Source organism: Salvelinus namaycush, chromosome 4, assembly GCF_016432855.1.
Source record: "Salvelinus namaycush isolate Seneca chromosome 4, SaNama_1.0, whole genome shotgun sequence".
NCBI classification, from domain to species: domain Eukaryota; kingdom Metazoa; phylum Chordata; class Actinopteri; order Salmoniformes; family Salmonidae; genus Salvelinus; species Salvelinus namaycush.
The window spans coordinates 28,075,746-28,098,745 of NC_052310.1; the positions used below are offsets into that span (position 1 = coordinate 28,075,746).

Consider the following 23,000-nt stretch of genomic DNA (forward strand, 5'->3'; position numbering starts at 1 on the left):
TCCTTCTATTAAGGCAAGTCGTCCAGGTCCTGAGGCAGCAAAGCATCCCCAAACCACCACCATGCTTGACTGTTGGTATGAGGTTCTTACTGTGGAAAGCAGTTTGGTTTTCGGCAGACATAATGGGACCCATCTTGTTCAAGGTTGGGTTCTGCAGTGCTAATCTTTCACTGTATGCGACACATCAAGCTCTTGTTAGACGTCAGAGAAGAGATCCCTCATCTTGCGTATAGATGGGGAACGGTCGGTTGTGACCACATCCACTGTGAAACCCATGTTGTCCACCAGCTTTGTCAGAGCACGCTTGAAGCCAATTACTACCTCCGTCGCAACAGAACTGGGTGCCTCCGTGACCTATAACGGGCAAAAGTAACACAGATTTACAGCCAGTCACTAGGTGCGATAACACAACATGCCATTGACCATCATACTGTAAACTGTATTCAATGTACTGTACCTGTATTAGGTCACTCTGCACAATCTCGCTGACGTCATCGGTAGTCAGGCAATAGGTGGTGTATTTGGCGCTATAGCAAGAGAGTAGAGAATAGTACTTTATTGATCCCAACTTGGGGAATTGTTGTATCACTTATCACCCTAAAAATGACAAAGACAAGACCCGTATCAATGAAAACACGTGATAAAAAACACACACTAACACACATAAGGCAGTGCATGTTAAATAGCAATGCAAATATAGTGCTGTAGCCCAGACTGTCGTGGCGTGCATCACCAGACAGCTGTGCTCCAACACCATCCAGGAACAGTCTTGCCAAAATAGTGTTCCTTCCTTCCCCATACTCTGCATTTATGACTGGAAACAGGTAGGTATTCTGAATCGGATAGAAGGTGGTGCTGCCAAACAGCTTCATGGTCTGAGCCCAGTCCTGCAGCTCGGTGTAAGTGCCTCCTGAAAACATCACAGATGCAGCTGTGAGAAGATGAACCTCTGCCATTTCCCCAATATCAGGACAGGAGGTCCATGTCCCTGTGTGTCTGCCATTACAGTCCCACTTCACCTTCATCATAGCCCCAACATAAGAAATGGCTGTAGAGATGATTGGCTATCCACATGTCTGGCAGAACTTCATGAGCTTCATGGCCTTGGACTCAAAGACTATACACTTTGGCTCTTGCCAGTCCCGTGCAGTCTTTTCTTCTTCTTCTGAGTCAGAGGATGTTCCCGACTGAAAGTTTTCATCCAATGGGTCTACAGGATCTGTACTACTAAAGCTGGTGTCAAGGTCTTTATCAGCAGCAGCAAGATTAGTATGTAGGACACACACTAGTCAGTGATTAGCCAACATTTGACTACTTTGTACCCATCAATACACACTCAAACAATGTACTATATCCTCCCACCCCCCTCGTGTCAATAGATCATGCATACTAACCTTAATACACAATACCCACCCCCAAAAGACACCAGTCAGTCACCCCAAACCATCTCCTCCTTACTAATACCTCTATTTTTCTTCAATTTAGACTTCAAGCTTTGCATAAACAATCAACTAAGCCTCCATAATACAGAGAAAACTATAGTAGAAGTTGTAGCCTACATATAAAACACACCAACTATGATAAGACAGACCATGTTAATGCCTAGCTCTAGTAATTTATTTGGTCATAATGGAAAGATTTAGCAAAGGTGACTTACACTACTAGTTCCTGGTGCTGAGCTTGATGTTGATGTGCTGCAGATGTTGATGGGATTTGGACTCTGTAAATAGAACACATAGGCCAGTCACATTAGCCCCTGCGGAAGTTAACTAGCTAACGGTTAGATACGGTCCGGTAGGCTGTAGTTAACGTATCCTAACATAGCTAACGTTAGATTGCAAAGTTACAAATCACATTGACAGATAGCAGCTGGCTAATTGCATTGATTTGCGTTGGAATGGCTAGCCAGCTTATTATAACATCTTGCTAGCTAGATTTTTTATTTGTTTTTTAGATAAACAAATAACGTTATAGTTTCCTAGCTAGTTAGCTACATTACCTCTGGTCGACTTATTTTCTGCGCTGATGTTGGGTGATCGGATGCCTTCCTCTTTGAAGTGAAGATAAAAACCGACAGAATAGCTTCTTCACTTTTCAACATTCGACGACCTGGCAATCCCATCAGTTGAAACTTCATGTCCATTTCGAAATCCTCTGGCTGAAAGTGCTGGCTACAAACACGGAGATTTGGATATTTCTCCACAGGAGTATTCACATTATAGGCAGGGTTCTTTATTGCTGCCAGCCACTGTCGGCCCCGAGGAATATCTCCTGTAAAGTCTAGTCATGTTGTGGTGCTCAGTACCTGAATGTGCAAACTACAAGCAAGTGCAGGCTGCTGGAGTCAAATTGTATCGGTTACCTGCTTATTGTCGACACACACACAAAAAATATAGTTATTCGCAATCTGATGTTCTATGAACGAGTGGCTGGTACAGTGAGTAACGTTTGCTACCTGTTGACGACCATTCTCAACTGGATCCACCTAGACAGAGGCGATACTATGTCCTGAAAATGCTATGAACTCTGGATATTGTGGTTCGCTTACAACCAGGGAAAATGTATATATATATATATATATATATATATATATATATATATATATATATAAACGCAACATGTAAAGTGTTGGTCCCATGTTTCATGAGCTGAAATAAAAGATCCCATATATGTTCCATACGCACAAAAAGCTTAATTCTCTCAAATTTTGTGCACAAATTTGTTTACTTTCCTGTTAGTGAGCATTTCTCCTTTGCCAAGATAATCCACCTGACAGGTGTGGCATATCAAGAAGCTGATCAAACAGCATGATCATTACACAGGTGCACCTTGTGCTGTGGAAAATAAAAGCCCACTCTAAAATGTGCAGTTTTGTCACACAACACAATACCACAGCTGTCTCAAGTTAAGGGAGCATGCAATTGGCATGCTGACTGCAGGAATGTCCACCAGAGCTGTTGCCAGAGAATTTAATGTTAATTTCTCTGCCCTTAAGCCACCTCCAATGTCATTTTAGAGAATTTGGCAGTCGGACTCATTTGTGAGTCCAACCAGCCTCACAAATGCAGACAACATGTAACCATGCCAGCCCAGGACCTCCACATCCGGCTTCTTCACCTGCTGGATCGTCTGAGACCAGCCACCCGGAGAGCTGATGAAACTGAGGAGTAGTTCTGTCTGTAATAAAGCCCTTTTGTGGGGAAAAACTCATTCTGATTGGCTGGGCCTGGCTCTCCAGTGGGTGGGCCTAGGGCCTCCAAATCCCACACATGGCTTCGCTATTCCCCAGTCATGTGAAATCCATAGATTAGAGCCTGCTGAATTTATTTCAATTGACTGATTTCCTTACATGAACTGTAACTCAGTAAAATCATTGAAATTGTTGCATGTTGCGTTTATATTTTTGTTCAGTATAGATGGCCTGTTTCTACTGGTGAGATGCAGAAATGCTTGTATTTGTAAATTTGCGATTTTTTTGAGACATATGTTAAAAACATATTAATGAACACAGAGAAAGAGCAGAAGTGAAATTTTCCTTTAAATTTAACACTGGCCCAGTGTCTATACTGGTCTACACTTTTCAGTGTGAAATTAAAACACTTAGTGTAAGCTTTATTTCCCAGAGTGCCTTGCCTTTCGAGTGAATTGTAGAGTTACCACCCATGACTTGCATTCAATCCTAAGTGAATATTTTATCATTCAAATTAAATTATTTAACACAATTCAACAAATATATAATAAGGCCTGATTTTGTGAAGAGGGCACGGCAAAGCCTAATCCCCCTCAAAAAGATTTGGCATGGGTCTTGAGATCCTCAAAAGATTCTACAGCTGCAACATCGAGAGAATCCTGACTAGTTGCATCACTGCCTGGTACGGCAATTGCTCGGCCTCTAACCGCAAGGCACTACAGAGGGTAGTGCGAACGGCCCAGTACATCACTGGGGCTAAGCTGCCTGCCATCCAGGACCTCTACACCAGGCGGTGTCAGAGGAAGGCCCTAAAAATTGTCAAAGACCCCAGCCACCCCAGTCATAGACTGTTCTCTCTACTACCGCATGGCAAGCGGTACCGGAGTGCCAAGTCTAGGACAAAAAGGCTTCTCAACTGTATTTACCCCCAAGCCATAAGACTCCTGAACAGGTAATCAAATGGCTACCCGGATCATATATGCATCATATATTTATCATATATGCATAGTCACTTTAACTATACATTCATGTACATACTACCTCAATTGGGCCGACCAACCAGTGCTCCCGCAAATTGGCTAACCAGGCTATCTGCATTGTGTGCCGCCACCCGCCAACCTCTCTTTTACGCTACTCTCTGTTCATCATATATGCATAGTCACTTTAACCATATCTACATACTACCTCAATCAGCCTGACTAACTTGTGTCTGTATGTAGCCTCGCTACTGTATATAGCCTGTCTTTTTACTGTTGTTTTATTTCTTTACTTACCTATTGTTCACCTAATACCTTTTTTGCACAATTGGTAAGTAAGCATTTCACTGTTAGGTCTACAACTGTTGTATTCAGCGCACGTGACAAATAAACTTTGATTTGATTCTGAGGGCAAAGTTTTACCCTAATACAATGGCCTGAAACTCATGGTTTTCAGGCCTGAAACTCACATATAATGACTTACAAAGTGATGTGTAATTCCTATTGGAATCCAACCAGAGTGGGGATATCCAACATTTTGAATTTAATTTCACCCGCAACTTGCATTCAGAATGACTTCCAGGTTGGGAAGACTAAGATATTAGTGATGTGCAGATTGTGAACAATTCGTTATGTTTGAACAACTCCTTTTACTGACTCGAGTCATGATACATTTTTCTTAGTGACCCGTTCATTTTAATGGTTCGTTTGACCTGCTTGCCGCAATGAATTCTACAGCAGGATTAATACGCGCTACTCTAGAGACATGCTCCGCCACCGTCTATCATGTGTAGCACAAAGAAGAAAAATACCCGTTTAGAACTGATAAATGATCGTATGGTCCAAGAATGAAAGCAATCAATTTATTATTGAATGTTATCGATGGACACTGCTTTGTAGAACCAAAACATACTCAGTCTGTCTCTGCTCAACACTCAAACTTGAGAACGAATCGTTTGGGTGGCTGATGCAGTTCGCAAACAATAGCCTATTAATTCATCAATCATGCAAAAACATAAATATTGAAATAAACAATTCTAAAAATCAACCAGCAAAAGAGCATGCTGGGAAATATGATAATGATGGCCGTGGTTTTGGTATGGCAACTGCTCGGCCTCCGACCGCAAGACACTACAGAGGGTAGTGCGAACGGCCCAGTACATCACTGGGGCCAAACTTCCTGCCATCCAGGACCTCTATACCAGGCGGTGTCAGAGGAAGACCCTAAAAATTGTCAAAGACTCCAGCCACCCTAGTCATAGACTGTTTTCTCAGCTACCGCACGGCAAGCGGTACCGGAGCGCCAAGTCTAGGTCCAAGAGGCTTCTAAACAGCTTCTACCCCCAAGCCATAAGACTCCTGAACACCTAATAAAATGGCTACCCAGACTATTTGCATTGCCCCCTCCGCCCCTCCTTCTTTTACACCGCTGCTACTCTCTGTTGTTATCATCTATGCATAGTCACTTTAATAACTCTACCAACATGTACATATTACCTCAACTAACCGGTGACCCCGCACATTGACTCTGTACCGGTACCCCCCTGTATATAGTCTCGCTATTGTTATTTTACTGCTGCTCTTTAATTACTTGTTACTTTTATTTCTTATTCTTGATCCGGTAAAAAAAAAACTGCATTGTTGGTTAGGGGCCCATAAGTAAGCATTTCACTCTAAGGTCTACACCTGTTGTATTCGGAGCATGTGACTAATAACATTTGATTTGAATCAACACTAGAAATGTTCAACTGAAAAATCGACACTAGTTAACACTGGCCAATTTTCTGTGAGAAAATGTAGCACGTATCAACACACTCAGAGATACATTATGTTTCCATTAGCTCTCTGCACTCCAAACTAGAGTACAACCTGAAAGAGCAAGAAGCCATACACACTCAGTTATACACACCCCATACACACTCAGTTATACACACCCCATACACACTCAGGTATACACACCCCATACACACTCAGGTATACACACCCCATACACACTCGGTTATACACACCCCATACACACTCAGGTTATACACACCCCATACACACTCAGGTTATACACACCCCATACACACTCAGGTTATACACATCCCATACACACTCAGGTTATACACATCCCATACACACTCAGGTTATACACATCCCATACACACTCAGGTTATACACATCCCATACACACTCAGGTTATACACATCCCATACACACTCAGGTTATACACATCCCATACACACTCAGGTTATACACATCCCATACACACTCAGGTTATACACATCCCATACACACTCAGGTTATACAACTGATGTACAACACATTGGACACAGATATTTCTGTCATACAATGGTGAGTTTGTCTGCACACAAATGTTTACGCAACCATTGTGCTGTGTGTCAACGAACGCTGCGTGACCTTTTCTGTGCAGACATTGTGCTGTTGTGTCAAATGGGTAAATGGGAACACCGCCATCAGTGGTGTACGTGGCTGAATTAATACTCTTGAATTTGTTGTTGTATTGATGCGGTGAGCTCACCTCTAGTTCGCCCTCTATAGAAGCCACATCGTCATAAATGTCATCTGAACCGTGGGGGGCCGAGGAAAGGCTGTCTTTGTAGGTGCTAGGCTCTGAGTACCTCCCCTGCATCAGACTGAAGAATACACACACATATTACTGTATAAGCTCTCTCTCACACACAGTCCTGTACAGCTAACCACACACACACACACACACACACACACACACACACACACACACACACACACACACACACACACACACACACACACACACACACACACACACACACACACACACACACACACAAACACTGTGATGAATTAACTAACTACAAGGAGGTCTTGGCTGCATTGACTATGCTGGAGATCCTCTCAGAGTTGACATAGTCATAGGTGAGTTCTTCAGGGTCTGTCTTAGTCCCAGTCTGAGATAGCAGAAGACCCAGCCAGTGACCCATATCAGCTGATGACTTGGCCTGGGAGTAGAAAGCGGCATAGAGGAGAGAACAAGGGAAGAGGGGAGGAGAGATGGGAGCGGTAAGGACAGAAGAGGAGAGGGAGAGGACGGGAAAGAGGAGAGGAGCGGAGAGCATTTTGAAAACACAGCCTTGATTATAACATAAAAATCAAGTTGCCTATTGTGTAGATGAACCAACAGGTGGCAGTCATGTCAAGGCTTTAGTCTGAAGATCACCCTAAAAAAGAAATATCCCTTCACAGGAAATGAGTTGATTATCAATTTTCTGCAGCACATTTTTTCATTTTAGTTTTTAAAGTCCATTAAATAAAACTAAAAAAGGAATTTCATTGACCATAACAGCACAATTTTTAAATTTAACTAGGCAAGTCAGTTAAGAACAAATTCTTATTTACAATGACGGGCCTACCCCGGCCAAACCTTAACCCGGACAACGCTGGGCCAATTGTGCACCGCCCTATGGGACTCCCAATCACGGCCGGTTGTGATACAGCCTGGAATCAAACCAGGGTCTGTAGTGACGCCTCTAGCACTGAGATGCAGTGCCTTAGACCGCCGCGCCACTTGGGAGCCCCAAAGCAGGGTGGTGCTGAAGCTTAAATAAAAAAAGAGGAGTTCCTCTTGCTCACAAATCCCAGTACACACAGTTTTGTTTTGCTATCCTTGTGGGGACCAAATAATTGATTCCCATCCAAAATCCTATTTTTCTTAACCCCTAACCCTAACCTAACCTTAACTGTAACCCCTAACCCTAAAACTATACCTAAACCTAACCTCCAAGCCTAAAATACTATCCTTGTGAGGAATTCTGGTATCCAAAAGGATAGTTAAACACACACACACACACACACACACACACACACACACACACACACACACACACACACACACACACACACACACACACACACACACACACACACACACACACACACACACACACACACACACACACGTCATGTTCTTCTATCCTTGTGGGGACCTAGAATGTATTTCCATTCAAAATCCTATTTTCCCTAACCCCTATCCCTTAACCTAACCCTTAAGCTTAAAATAGCCTGTGTCCTCATGGGGACACGGGTGATGTCCCCACGAGGGAGAATTTTCCTTGTTTTACTATCCTTGTGGCGATTTTGGGGGATTTTAAGTTCCAACAAGGATAGAAGAACCAACCCACACACACCTCCCCTTTACTCCTCTGGGCCAGAATTTGTAGTGTGTGTCAGACAGTACAATTGGGCCAGACTTTGTAGTGTGTGTCAGACAGTACAATTGAAGTGTTTAGTGTTCTTGGGAGGAGCACTGTACCATCAGCACAGTCTCAGTGTTAGGAATGCTAGTATGTGTTTTTTGCACTAGGCGCCGTGTGTCTGGCGGGTGGGGTTGGTGTGTGCGTGGCATGCGTGCGTTTCCAGAATGGGGACTGTTCTCAGTAAGTATTTTGGAGAGGGACAGGGGCCAGGTTCTCATATGAGGTCAGCTCCTGCACTAGGGACTTAGTAAGGGCTTTTACAAGAGCTTTCTTGATTACTGATTTCCGTAGAATTAATGCTTATATGGAATGGTACAACATGCAATAGTCCAGTGTCAAGGCTAAAGATGTGTGTTTGTGTTGTAATTTGCTATTTAACATGCAATGACTTATGCGAGTTAGTATGTGTTTTTGATTATGCGTTTTCATTGATACGGGCCTTTTTTATGGGGATAACTGATACAACAATTTCCCAAGATCGGATCAATAAAGTACTAGTCTCTACTTTCTTTCTATAGCGCCTACCTTCCCCCATGCCTGCCTACCTCCCCCTCCTACCTCTAGTGTGGCTAGCTGTGCCCCATCCATCTGGATCCGGAAGGAGTAGAGGTGCTCAGGGCTGGGGTCTGGCAGGACCATGCATCCCTCCAGAGGCACAGGCTGCTGGGACACTTTAGTCTTGCCCTTGTCCTGGTAGAACCACAGCTGCCCATTTTTTATCAGACACCAGTGGCTCCTCCAATGACTGTTTACCAGCACGTTGAGGTAACCTGAGATAGAGACCATATTGTTATATGTTTACTTTGTCAATGTAAGTTTAACTTGTTGCCATATCAATTAAGTCTACTGAATTGAAATAAATAGAATTATTGTGTGGTGAGAGACATAGAGAGAGGGGGAGATTGTGAGAAAGAAAGGGTGAAAGAATTTGTTATCCCTGTAATTACTGTACAGTCGTGGTCAAAAGTTTTGAAAATGACACAAATATTAATTTTCACAAAGTCTGCTGCCTCAGTTTGTATGATGGCAATTTGCATATACTCCAGAATGTTATGAAGAGTGATCAGATGAATTGCAATTAATTGCAAAGTCCCTCTTTGCCATGCAAATTCACTGAATCCCCCAAAAACATTTCCACTGCATTTCAACCCTGCCACAAAAGGACCAGCTGACATCATGTCAGTGATTCTCTCATTAACACAGGTGTGAGTGTTGACGAGGACAAGGCTGGAGATCACTATGTCATGTCGATTGAGTTCGAATAACAGACTGGAAGCTTCAAAAGGAGGGTGGTGTTTGGAACCATTGTTCTTCCTCTGTCAACCATGGTTACCTGCAAGGAAACATGTGCCGTCATCATTGCTTTGCACAAAAAGGGCTTCACAGGCAAGGATATTGCTGCCAGTAAGATTGCACCTGGTTGTGCAAAAAAATCTACCATTTATCGTATCATCAAGAACTTCAAGGAGAGCGGTTCAAATGTTGTGAAGAAGGCTTCAGGGCGCCCAGGAAAGTCCAGCAAGCGCCAGGACCGTCTCCTAAAGTTGATTCAGCTGCGGGATCGGGGCACCATGTCACGATCGTTATAATGAGTGGACCAAGGTGCAGCGTGGTATGGTTCCATCCTCTTTATTAGGTAGTGAAACTCAAAGAAAACAATAAAACGCAAAACTAAACGTGAAGCTCATGTAGGGCTCGCAGGCAACTATACATAGACACAATCCCACAAAGCACAAAGGGGAAATGGCTGCCTAAATATGATCCCCAATCAGAGACAACGATAAACAGCTGCCTCTGATTGGGAACCATCTCAGGCCAACATAGAAATAACATCACCTAGATGACCCACCCTAGTCACACCCCGACCTAACCAACATAGAGAATAAAAAGCTCTCTATGGTCAGGGCGTGACACACCACCAGTACAGAGCTTGCTCAGGAATGGCAGCAGGCAGGTGTGAGTGCATCTGCACGCACAGTGAGGCGGAGACTTTTGGAGGATGGCCTGGTGTCAAGAAGGGCAGCAAAGAAGCCACTTCTCTCCAGGAAAAACATCAGGGACAGACTGATATTCTGCAAAAGGTACAGGGATTGGATTGCTGAGGACTGGGGTAAAGTCATTTTCTCTGATGAATCCCCTTTCCGATTGTTTGGGGCATCCTGGAAAAAAGCTTGTCCGGAGAAGGTGAGCGCTACCATCAGTCCTGTGTCATGCTAACAGTAAAGCATCCTGAGACCATTCATGTGTGGGGTTGCTTCTCAGCCAAGGAAGTGGGCTCACTCACAATTTTCCCTAAGAACACAGCCATGAATAAAGAATGGTACCAACACATCCTCCGAGAGCAACATCTCTCAACCATCCAGGAACATCGATATTTTGGGTCCATGGCCAGGAAACTCCCCAGACCTTAATCCCATTGAGAACTTGTGGTCAATCCTCAAGAGGCGGGTGGACAAACAAAAACCCACAAATTCTGACAAACTCCCAAGCATTGATTATGCAAGAATGGGCTGCCATCAGTCAGGATGTGGCCCAGAAGTTAATTGACAGCATGCCAGGGTGGATTGCAGAGGTCTTGAAAAAGAAGGGTCAACACTGCAAATATTGACTCTTTGCATCAACTTCATTTAATTGTCAATAAAAGCCTTTGACACATATGAAATGCTTGTAATTATACTTCAGTATTCCATAGTAACATCTGACAAAAATATCTAAAGACACTGAAGCAGCAAACTTTGTGGAAATTCATATTTGTGTCATTCTCAAAACTTTTGGCCACGACTGTACAACTAATTGTGATCATTCATTGTATATTATACTTTCCTTTCCGTTATAATACATTTAATAAGTTCTTAAGGGCCTATTGCAACCAGCATTGGTCACCATATCACCGCAGGATGATCTCTCATTAAACCATCAATACGCGCTAAGATCACAAAGCAAAGCTGATCTCAATTGCAACCACTATTGGCCAATGTATTACCACTCTGTAAAGCTGATGTGTGTTAACTTTAAGTCCTGGTTGCTGGCAACATTTTTCAATATATTTTCAAGCTCTGGTGGATATTATCATTGGTAAAAATAAAACCTACTCTTCGAGACGATTAAGAGTGAGTTATCTACAGTTGAAGTCGGAAGTTTACATACACTTAGGTTGGAGTCATTAAAACTCGTTTTTCAACCACTCCACAAATTTCTTGTTAACAAACTATAGTTTTGGCAAGTCATTTAGGACATCTACTTTGTGCATGACACAAGTCATTTTTCCAACAATTGTTTACAGACAGATTATTTCACTTATAATTCACTGTATCACAATTCCAGTGGGTCAGACGTTTACATACAGTAAGTTGACTTTGTCTTTAAACAGCTTGGAAAATTCCAGAAAATGATGTCATTGCTTTAGAAGCTTCTGATAGGCTAATTGACATAATTTGAGTCAACTGAAGGTGTACCTGTGGATGTATTTCAAGGCCTACCTTCAAACTCAGTGCCTCTTTGCTTGACATCATGGCAAAACCAAAATAAATCAGCCAAGACCTCAGAAAAATAATTGTAGACCTCCACAAGTCTGATTCCTCCCAGGCAGTATGGATGTTGTTTCATGTCCGTATGCTACTCTTGTTTCTTGTATTGTTCCATGTTTAGTTTATTATTAAACTCACCACCTGGACTTGCGTCCCAACTCCCAGCGTCTAGTTTACAACCACGGCAAATCTACAATGGCAATTTACCTTGCACATTTTTATGAATGGAAAACACATATTGGTGTACTTCATTTTTCATTTCCAATTCATGTAATACATTAATAACAACTTGTCTTAATACAGTATGGTACTTTCTTATCAAGGGTTGAAAAATAAATATCTCTGAACTGTCCACATCTAAAATTTGTAACCATAAACAGCCAATCATGATTCAGTTAATATCTCTGTTTTCATTAAATCATAGTCTGATAAAAGTATTTCAAATTACACAAATTATATTATAAATTGAAATTCAAGATTAAATGTTTGTATGAAAATACAATAAGTATTTATTATGAATTTCCAGCCTTGCGATTTTCAATGTTACCGATAGGTCAATACTTTTTGTGGGGCAGGAGTAGAGAACCTAGACACAGCTGTCTGGTATCAGACTCGCTTGACACGGTAACAACATGAGATCAACTGATCTGCTGGTTTAGTCTGGGTTTTCAGTCAAACAATTTTGTTTTAACATGCAGGTGCACATAATCTCCTGTTAGTAGTGTTTTAAGAAATCCAGCGCTTATACACAGTTGCGCGTTAAGTTCTGCCTCTTCGTTGCAAACGGGCCTCCGTTTGCTTTGACAATGTAAGATTTAGAGGAGGCTGGCGGGTAGAGGTATAGGAGGATGGGGTCATCGTAATCACTGGAATATAATAGATGGAAATGAATCAAACACATAAAATACATGTTTTCTATGTGGTTTCCATGTGTTTGATACTGTTCCATTACTTTCATTGCAGCCATTACATTGAGCCCATCCTCCGATATCTTCAGCCACCTCTGGAAAAATGTAATTTCATGCCAATAAAGTTCAACAAATTGAAAGGAAATAAGAAGGGGAAAGGAAAGTGAAAGCCAGATAGAGAAGGCAGAGACAAAGAGCAGGTGAATAAGGAGACAAGAAAAAGAAAGTGAAAAGAGATAGGTCTGGATTCAAACAAAGCGCAACGTGCCGATATCGCACTGCATTGTGGTTTGTTTGAATCCTTTCCAGTGACTTTGACTGTACTGTATGTTAACAGGGTAATGGCTGATTTGCCTAGCTCTAGGAGCCATCTCCACTCACCTGAGGTGTCGACACATTTCTCCGGACTGTCTAAGGAAGAGGTCTTCTTCTTGCCAATGTTCATTAAGTTACTGAACTTCAGGCCTGCACTGTATTTCTTCTTCACTGTAAAGGATGAAGGCAGAAAAAGGTTCTAAACCAAGAGACCCAACAAGCGATTACTTCTGTAAACAATCAAGAACAAGGTTAAGCAGAGCATTACATTATGTGGTTGGATTGATGTCAATGGGAGTGACGCAAGTTCATCCACAAGACTGCTATATTCTCTCAAATCACTTACTAAGAAGTTGACTGAAATCAATAACAACCAATTAGAAATTGACCTTTCTAAAATTCCTGAACTTTAAACCCCTAGTAGTGACAGTTACTGTGTTGTCCTCAGTCTAATCATGGAAACATAACGTAAAACTTAAATTAATAGCCCAGGCATTTATTTGCTTAAATCACTGAACACAACAGGCGCTGAGAGACAGGCTTCTATTTGAGCCAGGCGTCTTATTTCATTCGCATAGGCAATTGTTTCATTCCAACGTTCACTTCCAGAATGTTAATACATTTCTTAATTTCCTGCCCCAACGTGTTATTATTGCCTCTATTAAAACAATTAAAAAAATACTTTTCCTTGACAGAATAATTATTCTCCTCTAAGACAGTGCATTTTTGGCATTTTCATACTTTGGCCACTAGAGGGCGATCAGACAATTTCTGACGGTTCTGTACTCCCGAAGTTGTTGACTGTTTTTGTGCTTGCTAATTAGCTAGCATTTATCAGCTAGCAGTTTCGTATTGGTGATAAAAATGGATGATTGCCATAATTTGTTTGAATTACTGAATTATTGAATGTAGCAAATCAAACATTAAACCTCATTTAAAAAAGATGGTAATTCATGGTAACCTCATAAGCAAATAACTTAGACCCTAAGATTATTTGAAACAGGTGGTTATTTGCTGAAATGTGTGTGGTTGACCGGCTATTAAAAGTGACAGCCGGCTATTTGAGACTGTGTTTAATTGAAGTTTTCCAGTAACTCAAAAGTAAAACTTATGATAACACCTTGAGTGAAACATAACTGAAGAGTTACTCTTACAAAAAATGTCACCTACCGTTCAGAGTGTACTAGACAAAATATGCATGCTACACTGTAAATTGTGTTAAGATCTTTACAAGAGTATATTTATATATTCATAATCGTCAATCTCCCAAAATCGATTGGCTCAAGAAAGCACTTAGCTACTTTAATCAGGTTTACATCGAACCTTTTTATGCGATGTAAAGTACATGTCGGATAAACATTTTTGCAACAGGCCTGATGGAAACAGCAAATTTGGCAGTAAACTTTCCGAATGTCGACAAAACAAAATACGCTAAACAAGGTGGGCTCTTTTTGTGTATGGACAATTAATTATGCGAGAAATAACCAATAACCATCATGCAAATATTGATATAATAACCATCATATCAAAGTAAACTTGGAGTCACACCATGATATGTTGTGTGGTCTTTTCACTGCGACTCGGGAAAGCATGCAGTTTACTAGGTTAAATAAATTATGATGAACTTCACAGGGTGGTGAAAGTGCAGGGTGATAAATATTGAGGGTCTTATTCTGGTGACATGATGATCGATGCTTGGCTACCGTTTGATAAATAAAAATCTGGCTCTTTCATTCATAATAATCTCATCATGTATTAGGCTATACCTGCACTGTATCTGCGAGCTGATGTCTAGAGCACGGTTTCCCAAACTCTATCCTGGGGCACCCCCCGGGTGCATATTTAGATTTTTGCCCTAGCATTACACAGCTGATTCAAATATCCAACTCATCATCAAGCTTTCATTATTTGAATCAGCTGTGTAGTGCTAGGGCAAAAAACTAAATGTGGGGAAATTTGTTTTTATGTGGATTGTAGAATATTCACATTACAATCTCTGACCAATTGGATGGAAACCTAGCTACTTTACTTTACAATTGCCACTTAGTAATGTTATCCTTACTGTCTTCAATTTAAGAGTAAGGGTACATTAAAGAAAAGTCTGTGTTGTTTGGATGGTCCAACTGCTGGGTTGCAGGCATTGGGTCAATTAGTTGGGTTATTATCTTTAAAAGAGCAAGGTTGGGTTGTTGAGGCTGGGTTACTGATACTGAGTTCTTGAGATATGACCCAGCAGCTCAGATCAGAAGACTGGAGGCCTGGCTTAGTAGGGGCGTGGCTTTCAGATAGTTGTTTTTGGCCACCGATGATTATAAATGTCATTCTGGTTCATCTGTTCTGTTGTATTGTTATCACATGTTAAGGTTGAACACTGATACTTTTGTAGCTTTAATGGGTTCTTCAAGAGCCTATGCATAGCCCAATGTTGGGATAGTTACCACTTTGTTACAATAATGTAAATTTCAATGTTATTAATTTAAAAAAAAAGAAATATTCTATGAAAATGTATATTTGCATTGCACGAACTTAACATGATGAACAAGAATGACATGTATTGTCACGGGTGGCCAAAAATAACTATATGAAACAATTCCCCTAATAGGCCACACCTCCTAAAAATAACCTATGGATTGCATTAAAAAAGACCCAGCTGCTGGATCAACCCAGCAGGAAAGTGAATAAAAACCCAACTATGGTTAAATTAACCCATGTTTGAGTAATCCCCATAAAACCTAACATGATTATAAGAGAACTCCTCCAGTTAGGATCACTCTGGGGGGAAGCGTTCCCTAGGTACAGATCTAGGATGGATCAGCTTCTTCTCCCCCAATCCTAACATCAAGCCTCTAGTGGCAACTTCCCCATAATTGGTGAGGATCAGAGCTGAGACGTTACTCACCATCTTTAGTTTCAAGGGTCTCAGCGTGGCTGTCTGTGCTGCTGCCACTTTCAGAAGTAACTGAGTACCTCTCACTGAGCTCCCCCTGCGTATAGAGACCACCACACACACACACATTTACTATACACACACACACAACTTAATCACACACACACTTACAGTACACACACAGACTCTACTCAAACATAAACAATTGTACACAACTCTTGTGAAGCATGATTGACAATTGATTGTGTTTTTCAATCCATTCCTGCCGGACCCCCAAGGTGTGGGCATTTTTGTTCGAGCCCAGCACTAACGTCATCTGATTCAATCAGGCCCTTTCTACAAGCGCCCAGCAACAAGGGAACAGAAAGCATGTCCCATGTTCCCTATTGAAAAAGCATTATGAAATAGTTACTTGTACTTACACTAGTCAGATAAAACCTTGTTTGACAGCAGCTTTGGAACTTTAACATATAACCAAGTTATAACCAATCTAATCTCGGAAACCCAGAACTAAAATTTTGAGTAATTGAATCAGTTGCTTGATTAAGTTCTGGGGGCAGACGTGTTAGAAAATATATTAGAACATGGAGCGGAAGCAGGGTGGTAGCCCCCTCTATTTCGATTTTGTTTTCCACTGGCCTACACACAATACCCCATAACGTGAAAGTGGAATTGTTTTCACCAATTTTTTATTTTTACAAATTAATTAAAACATGAAAAGCTGAAATGTCTCGAGTCAATAAGTATTCAACCCCTTGTCATAGCAAGACTAAATACATTCAGTAGTAAAAATGTGCTTAATAATTCACGTAATACGTTGCATTTACTCACTCTTTGTGCAATAATGACTACCTCATCTCTGTACTCCACACATACAATTATCTTGTAAGTTCCCTCAGTCAAGCAGTTAATTTCAAACACAGAATCAACCACAAAGACTATGGATATTTTTCCAAGAAGGGCACCTATTGGTAGATGGGTAAAAACCACAAACCCCCAAGGATCCTAATTTCAACACTGAACAAAAATATAAATGCAACATGTAAAGTGTTGGTCCCATGTTTCAAGAGCTGAAATAAAAGATCCCAGACATTTTCAATATGCACAAAAAGCTTACTTCTCTCAAATTTTGTTTAGAGCAGCAAATTTTGAGCAGCAAATTTTGTCATACCCGTGGTATACGGTCTGATATACCATGGCTGTCAGCCAATCAGCATTCAGGGCTTGAACCACCCAGTTTATAATATCTCTTTGCGCATGGTGAAGTTATTAATTACACTTTGGATGGTGTATCAATACACCCAGTCACTACAAAGATACAGGCATCCTTCCTAATTCAGTTGCCGGAGAGGAAGGAAACCTCTCAGGGATTTCACATGAGGCGAATGGTGACTTTTAACCCATTTTTAATTCAGGCTGTAACAACAAAATGTGGAATACGTCAAGGGGTATAAACACTTTCTGAAGGAACTGTATGTCCCTTCCTTTATTAAATGTTAAAGATGCGAACACCAAATGATCGGTGACGAAAAATCTGCGCATTGTATCAAAGTTCCTTGTTATTCATCGCATCCCACAGTCTGTTGACATACGCTACGATACCAGTTATGTTATGTGTGTCTGTCCATGAGAGACTATAACCAATCTCACCCAATAGCCATAACTACCAGTAAATAAATTAATTGTGTTCTATTGATGGTGTTCTACCTTAGTGCAGATGAGTCGTGAGGAGTCGGACACAAAGTGCTGCATCTCAGAGCCCTCTGCTGGTTTAGGGCTGATTTCCTGGATCACCTGATGGGGGTGACAAGGAAACAAGACCAATAGGTAGGTGCCCCCTTCCCTTTTTAAGCATCTGGAAAAGCTATATATCAATCCAATCCATTATCATCATTGACATTATTGTAACTATCAGGGTTGGGGATTTATTCTATTTTAATTCAGGAAATCAACAGATATTCTACTTTTCCTCGTTGAAAAGCAAATTGTGAAAATGTAAATTGGAAATTCTGTTTACTACCTGGATTGACTGAATTAAAATGGAATTGACTCCAACACTGCGGTGACAACAATGCAGTCTGACTCCAACGCAGTCTGACTCCAACCCCCACCATTAGTCTCTCCATCTCCAGTCCCTATACCTTGAGCCACTGCTCTGTCTGCTCCTTGCTCTGCAGGCCCAGAACGATGGCCTCTCCTCCCATGGGGATGATCTTCAGCTTGTGCTCCTTCCTCTTGGGCTGCTTCTCCTTGTAGACCACGCTGCAGCCCAGCAGGCTCACGTCCAGCAGCGGCATCTGCTCCTTGGAGCTCTTGTAGCACTATTGGAACACCAAGAGGGTACAGTGGTTGGTGATGGAAATATGGCTTAGTTGTTTAAAAATGGGTTAAATTGTCTCTCAACTCATTCCAGGGAGGTGCATATTTTTGTCCTAGCCCAGCACTAACATAGAGTGCCTTTAGAAAGTATTCACACCCTTTGACTTTTTCCACATTTCTTTGTGTTACAGCCTGACTTTAAAATTGATTAAATTGATATGTTTTGTCACTGGCCTACACACAATACCCCATAATGTTAAACTGAGGATGGATCAACAACATTGTAGTTACTCCACAATACTAACTTAATTGACAGAGTGAAAAGAACGAAGCCTGTACAGAATACAAATATTCCAAAACATGCATCCTGTTTGCAACAAGGCATTAAAGTAATACCGCAAACAATCTGGCAAAGCAATACATTTTTTGTGCTGAATACAAAGCGTTACATTTGTGGCAAATCCAATACAACACATTACTGAGTACCACTCTCCATATTTTCAATCATAGTGGTGACTGCATCATGTTATGGGTATGCTTGCAATCATTAAGGACTGGGGAGTTTTTCAGGATACAAAAGAAACTGAAGCACGGGCAAAACCCTACAGGAAAACCAGGTTCAGTCTGCTTTCCACCAGACACTGGGATACTCATTTACCTAAAACAACAAGGCCAAATCTACACTGGAGTTGCTTACCAAGAACGAGAGTGGCTGACCAAGAACGAGAGTGGCTGAGTTACAGTTTTGACTTAAATCTACTTGAAAATCTATGGCAAGATCTGAAATGGTTGACTAACAATGATCAACAACCAATTTGACAGAGCTTGAAGAATTTTGAAAATAATAATGGGCTAATGTTGCACAACCCAGGTGTGGAAAGCTCTTAGAGACGTACCCAGAAAGACTCACAGCTGTAATTGCTGTAACATAACACAAGGTGGAATAAGTCAAGTGGTATGAATACTTTCTGAAGGCACTATACATGATTCAAGTGCTTGCTATTAGTTGATAAGTAGAATCAGGTGTGTTAGTGTGGGGCTATAACACAAAATGTGCTCACTCAGGGTGTCCCCCTGGAATGGACTGAGAAACATTGGGTTGGAGCCTGGTTAGTGCATTAAGGTTGTGGGTTTGATTGTGCCATGCCTACTCCTGCTCCCCGCTCCAGCACTCGACGTGGCCGGTTTACTAACCACCGGTTCTGGTAACCATCATTACGCACACCTGCTCCCCATCGTTACCCACACCTGGACCTCATCATCACCTTGATTACTCTCCCTTTATTTAGCCCTCAGTAGCCTCAGTCCTCAGGCAGTATTGGTTTTGGTGACGTTTAGTCCGTCTCCTGTTCTGCTTATCTGCCTTATTCTTATCATTAAACTCACCTTCTACACCTGCTTCCTGACTCCCAGCATATTCGTTACAGAATACTGCCTCTCTATATGGAAGAAGCAGAAGAGAAAGACCGTCGGCGAACAGGGACACCTACTCCGCCAACACCACAATCAGCTGGCACAACTGGGTGCGGCTATGGATGAGGTCCTCCGGGTCCTCCACCGGCTCGACACCACCCGAGAGGATTCACCTCCAACTAGCGGAGGGCCTCCTACCACGAGTCATCCCAGCGAGCCAGCCCCCCAGCCTACCCAGCACTCCGTCCAGGTCAACGATGCCCGACTGTCCCTCCCGGACAAATATGACAGGACTCCATCCAAATGCCGTGGCTTCCTACTCCAGTGGTCCCTCTATTTCTTCCATCAGATGGGAGCCCCCACCACTGAGAGGTCCAAGGTTGCCACAGTCATTTCCCTGCTGACCGGGCGGGTGATGGAGTGGGCTACGGCCATCTGGGAGAGGAAGAGCTGGGTTCCTACGAGAGGTTCATGGCTCTATTCAGGGCGGTCTTCGACCATCCACCGGAGGGCAGAGGGGGAGGTGAGTGACTACTCCAACTCCGGCAGGGTGCCCAGACCACTGCAGAGTACACCCTCACCTGCCGGACCGTAGCAGCCTCTAGCGGATGGAATGAGCCGGCACTCCGCACCCTATTCTGAAGAGGACTGCGTGAGTAGGTCCAGACAGAGTTGGCGTGCCTGGACAACCTTCTTCGGGAGCGCCAGCGCCCCCCTCCTCCTGAACCCATGTAGATAGGGGCCACACACCTCCCAGCAGCAGAGCAGCGTAACCTGAAACAGCTGGGGCTCTGATCCTATTGCGACCAGGAGGGGCACAAGCTTCAGCGGCGTCCCAACTCGAGGTCCACAGGGGCAGAGCAGAGGCCCCGTGATCATCTGTCTCCTGGAGTAGGTGTGAGTATTCCATCATCATTGCTTTCCGCCAAACTGTCCCTGGTTTCCATTTCACTGGCTGGCTGTCCCTCGTGTTGTCTCTACAGCCCTAGTGGACTCCGGTGCCGCAGGGAATTTCATTGACCAGACCCTTGCCTCCTCTCTGAACATTACCTTGTACCCACTCTGCTCTCCTCTTCAGGTCCAAGCCCTGGATAATCGACCAGTGGGATCTGGTACAATCACACATATCACAGCACCACTCACCAACACCCATGCACCAAGAAAAGCCTTCCTTCCTCATCATCACCCCACCCGTACACAAAGTCATGACGTTGGAGCCTCCCGTGGCACCAACGTCATGACCCCACCATCTCCCGGTAGAGGATGAAAATCACTGCCTGGGAACCCGGAAGACCTGCTTTTCCTTACACTGTAGTTCCACTTCGATTGAAAGTCCTGTGGTTGCCCTTCAGCCCGACATCCTAGAGGTTTACCAGGATCTCTGAGAGGTTTTCTCCAAGACCCACGCCATCCGTCTCCCTCATCATCGCCCCTGGGACTGTGCCAATGACCTGCTTGCAGGCTCTGCGCCTCCAGCACATTTGTGGCCTGCTGGAGGTCATTTTGCAGGGCGCTGGCAGTGCTCCTCCTGCTCAAAGGCGGAGGTAGCGGTCCTGCTGCTGGGTTGTTGCCCTCCTACGGCCTCCTCCACGTCTCCTGATGTACTGGCCTGTCTCCTGGTAGCGCCTCCATGCTCTGGACACTACGCTGACAGACACAGCAAACCTTTTTGCCACAGCTCGCATTGATGTGCCATCCTGGATGAACTGCACTACCTGAGCCACTTGTGTGGGTTGTAGACTCCGTCTCATGCTACCACTAGAGTGAGAGCACCGCCAGCATTCAAAAGTGACCAAAACATCAGCCAGGAAGCATAGGAACTGAGAAGTGGTCTGTGGTCACCACCTGCAGAATCACTCCTTTTTTGGGGGTGTCTTGCTAATTGCCTATAATTTCCACCTTTTGTCTATTCCATTTGCACAACAGCATGTGACATTTAATGTCAATCAGTGTTGCTTCCTAAGTGGACAGTTTGATTTCACAGAAGTGTGATTGACTTGGAGTTACATTGTGTTGTTTAAGTGTTCCCTTTATTTTTTTGAGCAGTGTATATTCTTATTCCATCCCTTTACTTAGATTTCTGTGTATTAGGTAGTTGTTGTGGAATTGTTAGATTACTTGTTATATATTACTGCACTCTCGGAACTAGAAAGACAAGCATTTCGCTACACTCGCAATAACATTTGTTAACCATGTGTATGTGACCAATATAATTTGATTTGATTTGACAGTGAGGCAGCTTAACCAGCACCAAGCAAGGTGGGCCCTTTTCTTCACTAGATTCAACTTCACCGTCTCATATCGCCCAGCTTCAAAGAACATTAAAGCTGATGCCCTGTCCCATCTCCATGATTCGGGAGAGGTTCCTGTCCTGAGTGCAACCATCATTCCGCCCTTCCGAATCGTTGCTCCTGTGATTTGGGAGGTAGACGTGGACATCCGCCAGGCTCTGGAGTGGGAACCCGCGCCTACTACCTGCCCTCCGGAGCGCACTTATGTCCCCACGGGGGTAAGCGATCGGCTGTTGACCTGAGCGCACACATCCTTCACCGCTGGACACCTAGGTATCACCCGCACCATTCAATCCATCTCTGCAAAATACTGGTGGCCCACCTTGGTGCAAGACATTGCCTAATATGTTAACTCCTTGGATACTCCTGTATCCAAACCAAATCTCCCGGCACGCTCCGGCAGGGAAACGTCTTCCCCTTCCCGTGCCTCAGCGGCCTTGGTCCCATCTGTCCATAGATTTCGCTACTGATCTCCCCCGACTGATGGTTTTACCACTATTATGGTTGTTGTGGATCTCTAAACCCTGCTGTTTTATCCCTCTCTCTTGTCTCGCCTACCGCCCTCCAGGTTGCTGAGGCACTGTTCCACCAGGTCTTCGGACACAATGGTCTTCCAGAGGTCATCATCTCCGACCGTGGCCCCCCAATTCACGTCACGGGTATGGAGAGCCTTCATGGAGAAGCTGGGGGCCACGACCAGCCTCACATCTGTGTACCAGCCTCAGTCCAACGGGCAGTTGGAGAGGATCAAGCAGGAACTGGGGAGGTTCCTTAGGAGTCACTGCCAGGACCGGCAGGGGGAGTGGGCCTGGTTCCTTCCCTGGGCGGAGTACTCCTAAAACTCACTTTGTCACTCCTCCATCATGTTGACTCCCTTCCAGTGTGACCTGGGATATCAGCCGGCCCTGGGCCCGTGGACCCCGAGCCAGACAGAA

The 23,000-nt window shown here is 43.3% G+C and overlaps 1 protein-coding gene and 1 long non-coding RNA gene across 3 annotated transcripts in view; both read right to left on the bottom strand.

Moving 5' to 3' along the window:
• afap1l2 (actin filament associated protein 1-like 2) overlaps positions 1 to 23,000 on the bottom strand; it is a 162,098-nt gene that overhangs the window by 36,369 nt on the left and 102,729 nt on the right. For both annotated transcript variants that reach the window (XR_005476798.1, XM_038991642.1), the window contains exons 7-13: positions 18,184 to 18,363; positions 17,750 to 17,836; positions 16,055 to 16,139; positions 13,222 to 13,326; positions 8,964 to 9,175; positions 7,006 to 7,151; positions 6,692 to 6,806 (exon numbers count right to left, since the gene is read on the bottom strand). Coding sequence is in view for 1 of the 2 variants with exons in the window: in XM_038991642.1 (XP_038847570.1) it covers positions 6,692 to 6,806; positions 7,006 to 7,151; positions 8,964 to 9,175; positions 13,222 to 13,326; positions 16,055 to 16,139; positions 17,750 to 17,836; positions 18,184 to 18,363 (930 nt within the window). In the remaining variant the exon portion in view is untranslated. The remainder of the gene's footprint in view (positions 1 to 6,691; positions 6,807 to 7,005; positions 7,152 to 8,963; positions 9,176 to 13,221; positions 13,327 to 16,054; positions 16,140 to 17,749; positions 17,837 to 18,183; positions 18,364 to 23,000) is intronic.
• LOC120046424 lies at positions 47 to 2,512 on the bottom strand. Its single transcript, XR_005476801.1, has 3 exons — positions 1,658 to 2,512; positions 458 to 527; positions 47 to 354 (listed from the first exon to the last, which is right to left on the bottom strand). It is a non-coding gene; the product is annotated as an uncharacterized LOC120046424 (long non-coding RNA).